Genomic DNA, 17297 nt, shown 5'->3' with positions numbered 1-17297 from the left:
GTCTGCATCAGCCGAAGAGCATAATCCTCGGGATCTATTGAAGTGTACTTGATTTAAATCATTTATACACTGAGGATGTACAAGCCAACATCCAGATCATTAGCTCCAGTTTCAAGCCTACGGGTGTTTCATTATGTTAAGCTAATGCACAAGAGAGTAGGCTGGGAGCTAGTGCCGCACGGTTCTGCTTGCGTTATTGTTACGGGGGTTCGGTCTCATATTTTGCATGGTACACTTATTGGCTCTCCACTGTGAGATAACCAGAGAGAAATGAGCAGAGCGAACGAGTGTCATCTTTCACAAGAGTTTACCGAGGAAGAAAATACATTGCGTGACTCATAGCACAGAAGTCAGGATTGTCTGTTTGCAAATTCCTGTTTTATACCAAGTAACTGAACCAATAATGACTTAATGGCTGTTTCAAGTACATTTTTGGTTATTATCTCAGGAGAGTTTAGTAGATTAACTCAGTAAAATTCAGCAGATTAACTCAGTAGAGTTCAGTAGATTAACTCAGTAGAGTTCAGTATATTCACTTGGTAGAGTTCGATAGATTAACTCGGTAGAGTTCAGTAGATTAACTCGGTAGAGTTCAGTAGATTAACTCGGTAGAGTTCAGTAAATTAACTCTGTATAGTAGATTAACTCTGTAAATTAACTCGATAGTGTTCAGTAGATTAACTCGATAGTGTTCAGTAGATTAACTCGATAGTGTTCAGTAGATTAACTCGATAGTGTTCAGTAGATTAACTCGATAGTGTTCAGTAGATTAACTCGATAGTGTTCAGTAGATTAACTCGATAGTGTTCAGTAGATTAACTCGATAGTGTTCAGTAGATTAACTCGATAGTGTTCAGTAGATTAACTCAGTAGAGTTCAGTGGATTAACTCAGTGGAGTTCAGTAGATTAACTCGATAGTGTTCAGTAGATTAACTCAGTAGAGTTCAGTAGATTAACTCGATAGTGTTCAGTAGATTAACTCGATAGTGTTCAGTAGATTAACTCGATAGTGTTCAGTAGATTAACTCAGTAGAGTTCAGTGGATTAACTCGATAGTGTTCAGTAGATTAACTCGATAGTGTTCAGTAGATTAACTCGATAGTGTTCAGTAGATTAACTCAGTAGAGTTCAGTGGATTAACTCAGTGGAGTTCAGTAAAATTAATGGGTGACTATCATGTATTGTTGTTGTGTAACTCTTTGTGTTATCCCATGCAGCAAATCATCGATGCAGCCATGCTGAGTTCCACCCTGAACCGCATGACCAGGACAGGGAGCGGGGGCGAGAATGGACGAGTGGTCGCCCATGACTTCCCCAAAGCGTCACAGACTCTCCCCTGCATGAGCCAGGCCGCGGGCATGTGATGGGGCAGTCCTTCCTCTGCACAGACCCCACCAAAAAGAGAAATGGAAAAGAGGAGGCCAATAGGATTCACTGACTACTGCCAATAGGATTCACTGACTGCTGCCAATAGGATTCACTGACTACAGCCAATAGGATTCACTGACTACAGCCAATAGGATTCACTGACTACAGCCAATAGGATTCACTGACTACTGCCAATAGGATTCACTGACTACAGCCAATAGGATTCACTGACTACAGCCAATAGGATTCACTGACTGCAGCCAATAGGATTCACTGACTACAGCCAATAGGATTCACTGACTACAGCCAATAGGATTCACTGACTACAGCCAATAGGATTCACTGACTACAGCCAATAGGATTCACTGACTACAGCCAATAGGATTCACTGACTGCTGCCAATAGGATTCACTGACTGCTGCCAATAGGATTCACTGACTACTGCCAATAGGATTCACTGACTACAGCCAATAGGATTCACTGACTGCAGCCAATAGGATTCACTGACTGCTGCCAATAGGATTCACTGACTACAGCCAATAGGATTCACTGACTACAGCCAATAGGATTCACTGACTACAGCCAATAGGATTCACTGACTACAGCCAATAGGATTCACTGACTGCTGCCAATAGGATTCACTGACTGCTGCCAATAGGATTCACTGACTACAGCCAATAGGATTCACTGACTACAGCCAATAGGATTCACTGACTACAGCCAATAAGATTCACTGACTACAGCCAATAGGATTCACTGACTGCTGCCAATAGGATTCACTGGCTACTGCCAATAGGATTCACTGACTACAGCCAATAGGATTCACTGACTGCAGCCAATAGGATTCACTGACTACAGCCAATAGGATTCACTGACTACAGCCAATAGGATTCACTGTCTACAGCCAATAGGATTCACTGACTGCAGCCAATAGGATTCACTGACTACGGCCAATAGGATTCACTGACTGCTCACTCTGAAGATAGTTGTTTCTAACAAAATCACTTTTGTAAAGAGACGGTATATTTGGATCTTTTCTGCTGCAATAAAGATGGCCGTCTTGGACTTTAATAGATGACATACTTTTGTGTATCAAAAAGAAAAGAAAAAGAGAAGTTCTTCCCCAACCCAATTAATAGTGACACTTTTTGCACTATGTCAGTTTTTCTGGTCGCAAATTCATTTTTTCTTGTCTACTACTATCATTAACAGTCATGAACAGCTACAGTGGAGCCTGAAATAATTGAACCCCTTGATAAAGATGAGCAATAATGTATCAAATAAAGAATTCAAATACTAAGCTATATTGTATGCAACAAAAATAATGAGGAAATTATATTATTTTACACTAATATCTTGGAGAAAGAGATTCTGTTTGATAAATTAACTACTTTTTTCCTCAGAAAAGGGAAGATTCTTATAAATAAAGTAGTAAAAAGCGTAGTATTTAGTTCCATATTCCCGGCACGCAATGACTACATCAAGCTTGTGACTCTACAAACTTGTTGGATGCATTTGCAGTTTGTTTTGGTTGTGTTTTAAATTATTTTTGGCCCAATATAAATGAATGGTAAATAATGTATTGTGTCATTTTGGTGTCATTTTTTAAATTAGAAATAAGTATAGAATATATTTCTAAACACTTTTACATTCATGTGGATGTTACCATGATTACAGATAATCCTGAATGAATCGTGAATAATGATTTGTGTGAAAGTTAGAGGGTCAAAGATCATTCGCCAAAGTCATGAGTTTAGCATGTTTTAGGGGTATGACCTTTTGAGTAAACAATATAGCTCAGCATTTCAATAATGTATATTATACTGTCATTAATGCTTAGCTGTATCAAGGGTGTCAATCATTTTGCCTTATACTGAACAGTGATTTTGTTTCTTGTGACACAAAAATGTCCAATTCCAAAACATTTGACTTTCAACCTATCTATAGGTGCATACAGTATGTTGAATAAAACTACTGCTGAATGTTTTCACACATCACATAGGAATGGATGATTTCTGTAATGTTTCTCACATGAGCCACTTGGTCAACGTCACTGCATTGCAATTTCAGTCCGACTTACAGATTTCCTCTCTAATATATATATATATATATATATATATATATATATAATTAGAGAGGAAATCTGGTGGTTTATAACATATTTACACAACAAGGGAACACAGTAGTAATTTCAAAATGTAAATTAATTATCCATGTCAGGTGTTGGGCAGGAAATATATATATATATATATATATATATATATATATATTTCCTGCCCAACACCTGACATGGAGAATTAATTTACATTTTGAAATTACTACTGTGTTCCCTTGTTGTGTAAATATGTTATAAACCACCAGTTTGTAGGTCATTACCATTTAGAGGAGTGAGTCATTTAACAGACACTCTTATCCAGAGCCACTACAGTAGTGAGTCATTTAACAGACTCTCTGATCCAGAGCCACTACAGTAGTGAGTCATTTAACAGACTCTCTGATCCAGAGCCACTACAGTAGTGAATCATTTAACAGACTCTCTGATCCAGAGCCACTACAGTAGTGAGTCATTTAACAGACTCTCTGATCCAGAGCCACTACAGTAGTGAGTCATTTAACAGACTCTCTGATCCAGGACCACTACAGTAGTGAGTCATTTAACACTCTCTGATCCACTACAGTAGTGAGTCATTTAACAGACTCTCTGATCCAGAGCCACTACAGTAGTGAGTCATTTAACAGACTCTCTGATCCAGGACCACTACAGTAGTGAGTCATTTAGCAGACTCTCTGATCCACTACAGTAGTGAGTCATTTAGCAGACTCTCTGATCCAGAGCCACTACAGTAGTGAGTCATTTAACAGACTCTCTGATCCAGGACCACTACAGTAGTGAGTCATTTAGCAGACTCTCTGATCCACTACAGTAGTGATTCATTTAACAGACTCTCTGATCCAGGACCACTACAGTAGTGAGTCATTTAGCAGACTCTCTGATCCACTACAGTAGTGATTCATTTAACAGACTCTCTGATCCAGAGCCACTACAGTAGTGAGTCATTTAGCAGACTCTCTGATCCAGAGTCACTACAGTAGTGAGTCATTTAACAGACTCTCTGATCCAGAGCCACTACAGTAGTGAGTCATTTAGCAGACTCTCTGATCCAGAGCCACTACAGTAGTGAGTCATTTAACAGACTCTCTGATCCAGAGTCACTACAGTAGTGAGTCATTTAACAGACTCTCTGATCCAGAGCCACTACAGTAGTGAGTCATTTAACAGACTCTCTGATCCAGAGTCACTACAGTAGTGAGTCATTTAGCAGACGTCCTTATTCAGAGATACTACAGTAGTGAGTCATTTAGCACATACTCTTATCCTTACAGTAGTGAGTGCATTTTTGTACTGTTTTTCATACTGGTCCGCAGTGGGAATCGAACCCACAACCCTGGCGTTGCAAGCGCCATGCTCTACCAAGTGAGGATTTAAAGGATTTAACAGAGTACAGATAGAACAGACAATATCATTTCTACCTGCTGTTTCATTCCGCATGTGTCCATTAATATCTCAGAGATGGCGTATGAGTCATTGATAAAGATAGGAACATGTTCCAATGGCACTAGAACATCTAGTGGTATAAAATCTTTGATTTTTTTTTTTTTTTTTTTTAAACCTTTATTTAACTAGGCAAGTTAAGAACAAATTCTTATTTACAATGATGGCCTACCAAAAGGCAAAAAGGCCTCCTGCAGGGGAAGGGGGCTGGGATTGAGAAATACAGGACATGAATGAGATGACTAATCGAGTGGCTTTAGCGTTGGAAATGAGATGGTATGAGAGGATGACACAATTAGCCCACAAATTAGGGTGTGCCATTTTCATTTTACTCTACAAATCCACTGATGATTCAGGCTTGTTAACCTACCAATGACCTAACCTACCAATGACCTAACCTACCAATGACCTAACCTACCAATGACCTAACCTACCAATGACCTAACCTACCAATGACCTAACCTACATCACCTAACCTCAGCTACCTAACCTACATCACCTAACCTACATCACCTAACCTACATCACCTAACCTACCAATGACCTAACCTACATCACCTAACCTCAGCTACCTAACCTACATCACCTAACCTACATCACCTAACCTACATCACCTAACCTACATCACCTAACCTACATCACCTAACCTCAGCTACCTAACCTACATCACCTAACCTACATCACCTAACCTACATCACCTAACCTACCAATGACCTAACCTCAGCTACCTATCTTCATGTGGACATGTGGATGGTGTTTCTGAAAAACAAAACAAAAAAGGCATATGATTTAAGACAACTGTACAATTTCACAACTTTTTTTTAGATCTACAGTACAAAGACAGTACAAGCACAAGAACACGCTTAAAATGTACACTGTACGGTGGTATTTGTACTGTAACGTGTTATTGTACTGTGAGGGACAGCATCTCATGGTCTGTTGAGCAGCCATCCATTGTATGTCACTATCCCAACACCCAATATGTTACTGTACGACTCAGAGGGTCATTCGTCTTCTATTCATTTTCTCCCTATTTGTTATCCTCTTTGGCATAGCACAGTGTCACACAACTAAAACTTATTTTGGTTTTCTACTGTACTTTAATCAATTTGTTTAAAAAAATATATAATAATAATAATAATATCCACATTTGTATGGTGAGAAATGTAATGTAAGAGACCTGGTGTTGAAATGATGTTCCATTCAGTTGAACAGGTGCAGATAGTTTTGTTCCAAGCTTTTCTCAGTCCAATATATTTTGTGCGTTTATAGTGAGATTACATTTATATTGTCCTTTTAAATAATATTTTGATCTGGCACTACTTTGTTTAATTTACTTCTCGAGGTGCAAGAGAAAATCTACCTTATGTCTTTGTGTGTTCACCTCTGTCTCAAGCGATATCTTTCGGAAAAAGACTAATGGACAATTTGGATTTCAATAGGTGGGGAGAGAACTTTGTTGAGTAACAGTGATCTCAATAAATTCCAAACTTTTGTAACCACGTGCTCTGGTTCTCTTTTTTTCTTATTCAGCGCTCTGCTTGGTCTGGAGAGAATAGGATGGTGAGACGAAGGAGTGAGAATAGTCCCGGGGAGATGGAGAGACAGAGAGAAAGAGAGGCTCCCCTTGTGTTTATTTCTACTGTGTCATTAAATCCGTGAACTGAAGAAGGATAATTGTTTGAAGATTGCCTTTTAGAATGTTCACAAATCATGCCTTGATGGAGTCTCTTGTATTGGGAGTTATCAAGTGGATCCATTACTTCGTAGAGTAAAACTTTGTCGTGACTCTTTTCTCCTCATTTCCCTCCTTTGATTTCCGCCTGTATGAGCCACTTTACAATTCCCACCGGGTGGGTTAACCCTATTGGCGTGATGCGTAGAGTGTTTGGCTAGGTATTCATCCCTGCCCCACAACCACCTTTCACTGCAATAGATACAGTATCCTCATGGTCTTCTTTTCACATGCTGTGAGTCTTGCTGTTGAACCAGAGTGGGGTTAGGGGACAAAGGGGTTAGTTGAACCAACCCTCGTTTCTAGGAAACCATTAACAAAAATAATCATGTGACCAAATATTTAGCAAGAGGTCATCATTTTATGGAGTCTCTCTGAGGGAAGAAACTACATGAAAAGTAGTAAGTCAGGTCCAAAAAGCTGATTTTCACCAGGTTTTGACAGAGTAGCAGAGACACCAGGTCTTATCTGATGACATAGAGTCTCAGCTTGATAAAGAGAGGTTATGACAGAGTAGCAGAGACACACCAGGTCTTATCTGATGACATGGAGTCTCAGCTTGATAAAGAGAGGTTATGACAGAGTAACAGAGACACCAGGTCTTATCTGATGACATGGAGTCTCAGCTTGATAAAGAGATGCTATGACAGAGTAACAGAGACACACCGGGTCTTATCTGATGACCTGGAGTCTCAGCTTGATAAAGAGAGGCTATGACAGAGTAGCAGAGACACACCAGGTCTTATCTGATGACATGGAGTCTCAGCTTGATAAAGAGAGGTTATGACAGAGTAGCAGAGACACACCAGGTCTTATCTGATGACATGGAGTCTCAGCTTGATAAAGAGAGGTTATGACAGAGTAGCAGAGACACACCAGGTCTTATCTGATGACATGGAGTCTCAGCTTGATAAAGAGAGGTTATGACAGAGTAGCAGAGACACACCAGGTCTTATCTGATGACATGGAGTCTCAGCTTGATAAAGAGAGGTTATGACAGAGTAGCAGAGACACACCAGGTCTTATCTGATGACATGGAGTCTCAGCTTGATAAAGAGAGGCTATGACAGAGTCTCAGCTTGATAAAGAGAGGTTAGCAGAGTAACAGAGACACCAGGTCTTATCTGATGACATGGAGTCTCAGCTTGATAAAGAGAGGCTATGACAGAGTAGCAGAGACACACCAGGTCCTATCTGATGACATGGAGTCTCAGCTTGTTAAACATATTTTGCTGGCCAGTTTCACGGGATTAGTAGCCTCAAATCCAAAGATCTTACCTAGGAATTGGCACATCGAAACATCAACCCTGTCCCAGAAAACTGGGAAAGAAATGGAACGGTAAGATATATAACAGAGATATCTACACTGAGTGTACAAAATATTAAGGACACCTTCCTAATATTGAGTTTGCATCCCTCTAAGGAGGCTTCCAAGAGACTACTTTTTCTTTAGACAAGCTATGTTTTCAAAAATGTTATGTTTTTATAAATTCTGATTATTTCCAGGGATACACAACATCCTGAAATGTATTTATATATCATTGTTAGAAAGAATACTAGATTTCCCTTGACGTAGGGACGCTGAACGTTTAAAAAAGAAAGGTACCCCATTCTTCCCCATTGTTCACAATAAATACCAAACACAGGAAATATCCTGAGGGATTCTTATGGTTTTAAAATGAGAGAAAAGGGTTCAGAGTCACAATGCAATCTTAGGGCTACCTAGAATCTAGACGGGTTCTTCAGTTGTCCCCATAGGAGAACCCTTTGAGGAACCTGTTTTGGTTCCAGCCCTTTTGGGCTCCCCTTTTGGGAACCCTTTCCACAGAGGGTTCTACATTGGACCCAAAAGGGTTCTCCCTGGAACCAAAAGGGATTCTGCTATGGGGATAGCCGAAGAGCCCCTTTGTCAGTGTCACGCTGGTATGAATGATTCAGGAGACAGGCGCAGGAATGCGTAATAAGGTTTTTTATTCAGGCCAAATTACGGCGTGCCGTGTAAAGGCACGGGGACGAAGATCAAACAGACACGTGTACAAAAACACAGGTTTGAAACCCAAACAGAAGAGTGAGGAGTACCTCAAATAAATACACACACGCACAATGATACCACACGGGTCGAGACCCGTAATCATCTGCACAATGATACCACACGGGTCAAGACCCGTAATCATCTGCACAATGATACCACACGGGTCAAGACCCGTAATCATCTGCACAATGATACCACATGGGTCAAGACCCGTAATCATCTGCACAATGATACCACACGGGTCGAGACCCGTAATCATCTGCACAATGATACCACACGGGTCAAGACCCGTAATCAGCTGCACAATGATACCACACGGGTCAAGACCCGTAATCATCTGCACAATGATACCACACGGGTCGAGACCCGTAATCATTTGCACAATGATACAACACGGGACGAGACCCGTAATCATTTGCACAATGATACAACACGGTTCGAGACCCGTAATCATCTGCACAATGATACCACACGGGTCGAGACCCGTAATCATTTGCACAATGATACAACACGGGACGAGACCCGTAATCATTTGCACAATGATACAACACGGTTCGAGACCCGTAATCATTTGCACAATGATACCACACGGGTCGAGACCCGTAATCATCTGCACAATGATACCACACGGGTCGAGACCCGTAATCATTTGCACAATGATACCACACGGGTCGAGACCCGTAATCATTTGCACAATGATACCACACGGGTCGAGACCCGTAATCATCTGCACAATCCGCAAGGGCACGAAAGCCCAAAACACACAGCACAGGTACTCACACGCACCAACGGACAATTGTAACAATAATAGACAAGACCACGGAAATCAAAGGGCACATATATACAGTAAACATACTAATCTGTGGGAATGGAGGACAGGTGTGCGTGATGAAAGTTCCCGGAAAAATCCGTGACAGGCAGGCTGTTTTAGAATTTCTCTCTCGGTGTTTGGTTCTTTCTGTTCTGTTTTCTGTGTGAGAGTTTTTACTCTTGAAACAAAATAAATAAACAAATTTGCCATATGCCTCAAAAAAAATGGCTGACCTTTGTTCTTTTTTTTTGTGAACTGTGGGCATCATAGAGCGTAACACATCATTAATCCCTGCACTAGCATCAGGTGGAGAGACACTAAAAAGGAGCTGGCAATTAGTTAAGAAGCCCCTAATTATGAATTATCGGCTCATTACATTACATAGTTACCTCATTAAAAGTCTTGTTGTGTCACAGGGCTAAGTCACTGGTTCAATCTGCTCTTGGCACTTAAATATTTTAATTAGATTGTCTGCTAATTTAGATTGTATTATTATCACGAGTTCTCTATTGAGTGAGGATGTTGCTTCATTCCTTGGTTCATTAGTGAAATCATCACCATTTATAGTATCTAAAAAGTAGTCTCTCTGGGGCGGCAGGTAGCCTAGTGGTTAGAGTGTAGGGGCTGCAGGTAGCCTAGTGGTTAGATTGTAGGGGCTGCAGGTAGCCTATTGGTTAGAGTGTATGGGCGGCAGGTAGCCTAGTGGTTAGAGTGTAGGGGCTGCAGGTAGCCTAGTGGTTAGAGTGTAGGGGCGGCAGGTAGCCTAGTGGTTAGAGTGTAGGGGTGGCAGGTAGCCTAGTGGTTAGAGTGTAGGGGTGGCAGGTAGCCTAGTGGTTACAGTGTAGGGGCGGCAGGTAGCCTAGTGGTTAGAGTGTAGGGGGGTGGCAGGTAGCCTAGTGGTTAGAGTGTGGGGGGGCAGGTAGCCTTGTGGTTAGAGTGTATGGGCGGCAGGTAGCCTAGTGGTTAGAGTGTAGGGGTGGCAGGTAGCCTAGTGGTTAGAGTGTAGGAGCGGTAGGTAGCCTAGTGGTTAGAGTGTAGGGGTGGCAGGTAGCCTAGTGGTTAGAGTGTAGGGGTGGCAGGTAGCCTAGTGGTTACAGTGTAGGGGTGGCAGGTAGCCTAGTGGTTACAGTGTAGGGGCGGCAGGTAGCCTAGTGGTTAGAGTGTAGGGGTGGCAGGTAGCCTAGTGGTTACAGTGTAGGGGCGGCAGGTAGCCTAGTGGTTAGAGTGTAGGGGGTGGCAGGTAGCCTAGTGGTTAGAGTGTGGGGGGCAGGTAGTCTAGTGGTTAGAGTGTGAGGGGGGCAGGTAGCCTAGTTGTTAGAGTGTAGGGGCGGCAGGTAGCCTAGTGGTTAGAGTGTAGGGGTGGCAGGTAGCCTAGTGGTTAGAGTGTAGGGGCGGCAGGTAGCCTAGTGGTTAGAGTGTAGGGGGGTGGCAGGTAGCCTAGTGGTTAGAGTGTGGGGGGGCAGGTAGTCTAGTGGTTAGAGTGTGAGGGGGGGGCAGGTAGCCTAGTGGTTAGAGTATAGGGAAGGGGGCAGGTAGCCTAGTGGTTAGAGCGTTGTGCCAGTAACCAAAAGGTTGCTGGATTGAATCCTTGAACTGACAAGGTAATCTGTTGTTCTGCCCCTGAACGAGGCAGTTAACCCACTGTTCCCCGGTAGGCCGTCATTGTAAGCAAGAATTTGTTCTTAATTAACTGACTTGCCTAGTTAAATAAAGGTTGCTTTTTCTTTTATTTTTAAGAATAATAATCAAATGCAACCTCTTAACTGTAAATAGTTTAGTTTCCTGCATGTCAGTGTTTCTTAGGCTTACTAGATAGGGTATTGTCTATCTACTCCACTCTGTGGAGAGAAAATAAATGCTACTAAATATAATTCAATGAGCCTGCAGTGTCTCTGCACACAGATAACGTACGTACCGGCTACACTGTCTGTATTGCTGCACTACATTATGAAAAGGTTTCTAAAATAGCCTCATCACATCTGAGGGAGAAATAGACAAAAATGGAAGGGTTTCAAATGAAACCATAGGAGATATATTGACCCTCCCAAGATGTTTCAGAAGATGAACGCTGATAACGCACTTCATCATCAGTATTGTAGATTCACCCAGATTCATATCTACCTGCCAGTGTGAAGAAGCGCCTGTATCCATGGCTACGGGATCAACCAATGTGCATTACAGATAGACTGGTGTCATCTAATGCACTAGGTCTAACATTAAATATTTTTCATTGACCTCACGTCAGAACACCTCAGATTAGATACACAGCATGTCATGATTCCTAATTTTAAATGGTATTTTTAATTAGGCAAGTCAGTTAAGACCAAATTCTTATTTACAATGACAGCCTAGGAACAGTGGGTTTAGCTGCCTTGTTCAAAGGGCAGAGAGACAGATTTTTACTTTGTCAGTTCGGGGATTTGATCCAGCAACCTTTCAGTTACTGGCCCAGTGCTTTAACCACTAGGCTAGCTGCCGCCCCATTATGGTATATAGTAGCAGCAGTTTTGTAACACAGGTGGCCTTAATACACACTGTAACCTACAAGGTTCCATGGTTCCTTGAGTGTATATAGTCATTGGGCTCCGTAGCCACGCCCATAGTCAATTCTTATGCTCCATTCATAACCAATTGGGAAGGAGGCCCATAGTCAATTCTTATGCTGCTTTCGTAACCAAGTGGGAAAGTGGTAATTACCAAATGTAAAGTCATAAATACCAGTTGAATGCATTCACATGTTTTGGCCAACAAGCTGTCGTCAACCATAAACTAAAAGTACAGCTATCATGTTTGTAAACGATGATGTCACCACTGCCCTTGACTCCAAGCACTGTTGTGCTGCTATCTTTACTGACTCGGACAAGTTTTCGATACGGTAGACCATTCCATTCTTGTAGGCCGGCTAAGGAGTTTTGGTGTCTCTAAGGGGTCTTCGGCCTGGTTTGCCAACGATCTCTCTCTGTCACATCCCCGGCTTGTCACTGGAAGGGAGGGGGCTTAAGGGTAGGCTTAGTCAAGGTGGGGCTTTACTTTGGCAATGTTGCGGAGGTGGAAGAATGAGGATTTGACAGTCTGTCTTATGTGGTGGTCAATAGAGAGCGTGGAGTCCAGGACCAAATCAAATCTAATTGTATTTGTCACATGCACCAAATGCAACCTTACCGTCAAATCCTTACTTACAAGTCCTTAACCAACAACGCACTTCAAGAAATAGAGTTAAGGAAATATTTACTAAATAAACGGAATACCTTATGGCCGGATGCCAAGCAGTTGCCATACCAGGCGGTGATGCAATCAGTCAAGATGCTCTAGATGGTGCAGCTGTAGAACTTTTTGAGGATCTGGGGAGCCATGCCAAATCTTCTCCTGAGGGGGAAAAGATGCTGTCGTGCCCTCTTCACAACTGCCTTGGTGTGTTTGGACCATGATAGTTTGTTGGTGATGTTGACACCAGGGAGCTTGAAACTCTCTACCAGCTTCACTACAGCCCCTGTCGATGTGAATGGGGGCGTGTTCAACCCTCCTTTTCCTGTAGTCCACGATCAGCTGTCAGCTGTTCACATTAAGGGAGAGGTTATTGTCCTGGCACCACACTGCCAGGTCGCTGACCTACTCTCTATGTGCTGTCTCATCGTTGTCGGTGATCAGGCCTACCACTGTTGTGTCATCAGCAAACTTAATGATGGTGTTTGAGTCGTGCCTGGCCATGCAGTCGTGGGTGAACAGGGAATACAGGAAGGGAATAAGCACACACCACTGAGGGGCCCCAGTGTTGAGGATCAGCATGGCGGATGTGTTGTTGCCTACCCTCACCACCTGGGGGCGGCCTGTCAGGAAATCCAGGGTCCAGTTGCAGAGGGAGGTGTGTAGTCCCAGGGTCCTTAGGTTATTGATGAGCTTTGTGGGCACTATGGTGTTGAACGCTGAGCTGTAGTTAATGAACAGCATCCTCACATACAGTAGGTGTTCCTTTTGTGCAGGTGGGAAAGGACAGTGTGGAGTGTGATTGACATTGCATCATCTGTGAATCTGTTGGGGCGCTATGCAAATTGGAGTGGGTCTAGAGTTTCCCGGAGGATGGTGTTGATGTGAGCCATGGCCAGCCTTTCAAAGAACTTCATGGCTACCGATGTGAGTGCTACATGGCGGTAGTCATTTAGGCAGGTTACCTTCACTTTCTTGGGCACAGGGACTATTGTGGTTTGCTTGAAACATGTTGATATTACATACTCGGTCAGTGTTACTTGCCTCAAAGCAAGCATAAAAGGCATTTAGCTCGTCTGGTAGGCTCACTTCACTGGGCAGCTTGCGGCATGGTTTCCCTTTGTAGTCCGTAATATATTGCAAGCCCTGCCACATCCGACGAGCTTCAGAGTCGGTGTAGTAGGATTTAATCCTGTATTGACGCTTTGTCTGTTTGATGGTTCATCTGAGTGCAGGATTTCTTATAAACGTCCGGATTAGTGTCCCACTCCTTGAAAGCGACAGCCTTTAGCTCAGTGCAGATGTTGCCTGTAATCCATGGCTTCTGGTTGGGATATGTACGTACGGTCTCTGTGGGGATGACGTCGTCGATACACTTATTGATGAAGCCGGTGACTGAGGTGGTATACTCCTCAATGCCATTGGATGAATCCCGGAACATATTCCAGTCATAGCTAGCAAAACAGTCCTGTAGAGTAGCGAGTTCTGTGCATGGAGGGAGAGAGAGACAGTGGTGTTGTCAATGGTGAGGGTGGGGTTGCCAGCTTTGGTGAGGGTGGATTTGGTGCCTATGAGGAGGAGTTCTGTTTTATCACTGTTGAGCTTGAGGAAGTTGTATTCATCCAAGTTTTTATTGTAGAGATGCAAGATTCAATGTGGGTCAGAGGTGGGTTGAGGAGGGATTTGGTGCCGAGGTAGATCTGTATGTCATCGGGATAGCAGTGGAAGTCAAGGTTGAAGTGACGGAGGATCTGACCATGGGGGAGGATGTAGATGATGAAGAGTAAGGGACCCAGCACAGAGCCCTGGGAGACACCCTGTATAACTGCAGTTGAGGTGTGGCCATTGAGGGAGATGTAATGGGTCTGGTTTGTGCACCCTGCCCTTTAAATACGTCTCTCATAGTTTCAAGCCACACTCCGCCACATTCACCAAATGGAGCAAAGGTATCTCAAAGTCTTTTCGAACGTTTTGAAGAAGAACGTTTTGGGGAACGTGTCGTTCAGTACAAACCGTCATGCAACGTGGCAAACGTTGAAGCGAAATGAACTCATCCCAGGTTTGAGGTGATATAGCAGGGCCGTTCAATTCTGGTCCCGCAGAAACACTTATTCTTTTTTTTCAATAAAAAAATTAATACTTTAACACGTTTTACTCCCCAATTTTGTAATATCCAATTGGTAGTAATGATCTTGTCTCATCACTGCAACTCCCCAATGGGCTCGGGAAGGCGAAGGTCAAGTCATGCATCCTCCCCGAAACAAGACCTGCCAAGCCGCGCTGCTTCTTTAACACCTGCCTGCTTAACCGCGGAAGCCAGCCGTACCAAAGTGTCGGAAAAAACACTGTTCACTGATGAATGAAGTCAGCTTGCAGGCACCCGGCCCGCCACCAGGAGCCACTAGAGCGCGATGAGCCAAGGAAAGCCCCCGGCCAAACCCTCCCTTTACCAATTACCAATCACTGGGACAATTTTGTGCGGCCCTATGGGACTCCCGGTCATGGCCGGCAGTGCCTTAGACTGCTAAGCCACTCGGGGGGCCTCGGACATAAACACTTCCGTTACTTGCTTCTATCTGGTAGTTAATTGCACTCTCCTGGTGTACTCATGTCTGAATCAATCCCTGATTAGAAGGAGAGGATGAAAATCAGAAGCGATTTGACCATCCAGGACCGCAACAGCCCTGTGATATAGGCAGTGCAGTAGCTGTGTTTGGTAATGGCCATTTTGACCACATGAGTAGATAAGAAATGTTTGTGACCATGCAATTTGTTAGTTTGAAGGCCTTGATTTTCTCCTGCCGTACAAGTGAGAATTCTTCTCTGAATTTTATTGAGCATGAAGAGAAGTTTCCTTTTGTGGAATTCTTCTGACCTCTGAGTATCACCGTTTTGGAAGGCAATTTCTATTTCTATAGCCTACTTATATATTTTGGGGTTCTGCTCTGTGGACTAATTCCTTTGGATTATTACACTGAACAGGTAAAATCAATCCTTTGTTTAATTTCTCCCATCTGGATCAATTGAATTTTGGCATTATGGAACTGAATTGAACATTTACTTTCGCTGAAGGACAAAGACATGGTTGGCTGACTAAAGCGGATACTTTATTTAGCATTGTGATCCCATACTGTTATGAGGTGTGATTTATTTGTGACATATTTCGTTACAGGATGTTTGTGCACTGTATTTCTATTAGATGGTGTTGGCTCTAGTGTACTGCAGAACCCAATGGGGCATATAGCCACAGTGTAGCTCTCCAGAACCCAATGTTCATACAGCCACAGTGTAGCTCTCCAGAACCCAATGGGGCATACAGCCACAGTGTAGCTCTCCAGAACCCAATGTTCGTACAGCCACAGTGTAGCTCTCCAGAACCCAATGGGGCATATAGCCACAGTGTAGCTCTCCAGAACCCAATGTTCATACATCCACAGTATACCTCTCCAGAACCCAATGTTCATACAGCCACAGTGTAGCTCTCCAGAACCCAATGGGGCATATAGTCACAGTGTAGCTCTCCAGAACCCAATGGGGCATATAGCCACAGTGTAGCTCTCCAGAACCCAATGGGGCATATAGTCACAATGTAGCTCTCCAGAACCCAATGGGGTATATAGTCACAGTGTAGCTCTCCAGAACCCAATGGGGCATATAGTCACAGTGTAGCTCTCCAGAACCCAATGGGGCATACAGCCACAGTGTAGCTCTCCAGAACCCAATGTTCATACAGCCACAGTGTAGCTCTCCAGAACCCAACGGGGCATACAGCCACAGTGTAGCTCTCCAGAACCCAATGGGGCATACAGCCATCACTCTTGGGTTCCCGTCGTAGACATCAACGTCTTGCTTCCAGACAAATTAAACAACTTCTTTGCTTGCTTTCAGGACAATGCAGTGCACCGACGCGGCCTGCTACCAAAGACTGTGGGATCTCTTTCTCCGTGGCCGATGTGAGTAAAACATTTAAATGTGTTTACCCTCGCAAGGCTGTCGGCCCAGACGACATCCCTAGCCGTGTCCTCATAGCATGCGCAGACCAGCTGGCTGGTGTGTTTACGGACATATTCAATCAATCCCTATCCCAGTCTGCTGTTTCCACATGCTTCAAGATCACTATCACACTGCACACTGCCCCATCCCATCTGGACAAGAGGAATACGTATGTAAGAATGCTGTTCAATGGCTACAGCTCAGCATTCAAAACCATTGTACTCTCCAAACCCATCATTAAACTTGAGACCCTGGGTCTCGATCCCGCCCTGTGCAACTGGGTCCTGGACTTCCTGATGGGCCGCCCCCAGGTGGTGAAGGTAGGAAATAACATCTCCACTCCGGCTGATCCTCAACACTGGGGTCCCACAAAGGTGTGTTCTCAGCCCCCTCCTGTACTCCCTTTTCACCCACGACTGCATGGCCATGCACACCTCCAACTAAATCATCAAGTTTGCAGACGACACTACAGTGGTAGGCTTGATTACCAACAACGATGAGACAGGGAGGAGGTGAGGGCCCTCGGATTGTGGTGTCAGGAAAATAACCTCTCACTCAATGACAGCAAAAGAAAAGAGATGATTGTGGACTTCAGGAAACA

At 43.5% G+C, this 17297-nt stretch overlaps 1 protein-coding gene across 1 annotated transcript in view; it reads left to right on the top strand.

Moving 5' to 3' along the window:
* The window catches only part of LOC124014556 (glutamate receptor 1-like), a 124157-nt gene extending 120703 nt beyond the window's left edge, over positions 1–3454 (top strand). Inside the window, exon 16 of the mRNA XM_046329697.1 lies at positions 1219–3454. Within this exon, the coding sequence (XP_046185653.1) occupies positions 1219–1365 (147 nt within the window). The 3' untranslated portion in view covers positions 1366–3454. The remainder of the gene's footprint in view (positions 1–1218) is intronic.
* The last annotated feature ends 13843 nt before the right edge of the window (positions 3455–17297 follow it).

Source organism: Oncorhynchus gorbuscha, linkage group LG02 (genome assembly GCF_021184085.1).
Source record: "Oncorhynchus gorbuscha isolate QuinsamMale2020 ecotype Even-year linkage group LG02, OgorEven_v1.0, whole genome shotgun sequence".
NCBI lineage: Eukaryota > Metazoa > Chordata > Actinopteri > Salmoniformes > Salmonidae > Oncorhynchus > Oncorhynchus gorbuscha.
The sequence above is the reverse complement of the archived record's forward strand: the minus strand, read 5'-3'. Positions and strand labels throughout refer to the sequence as shown.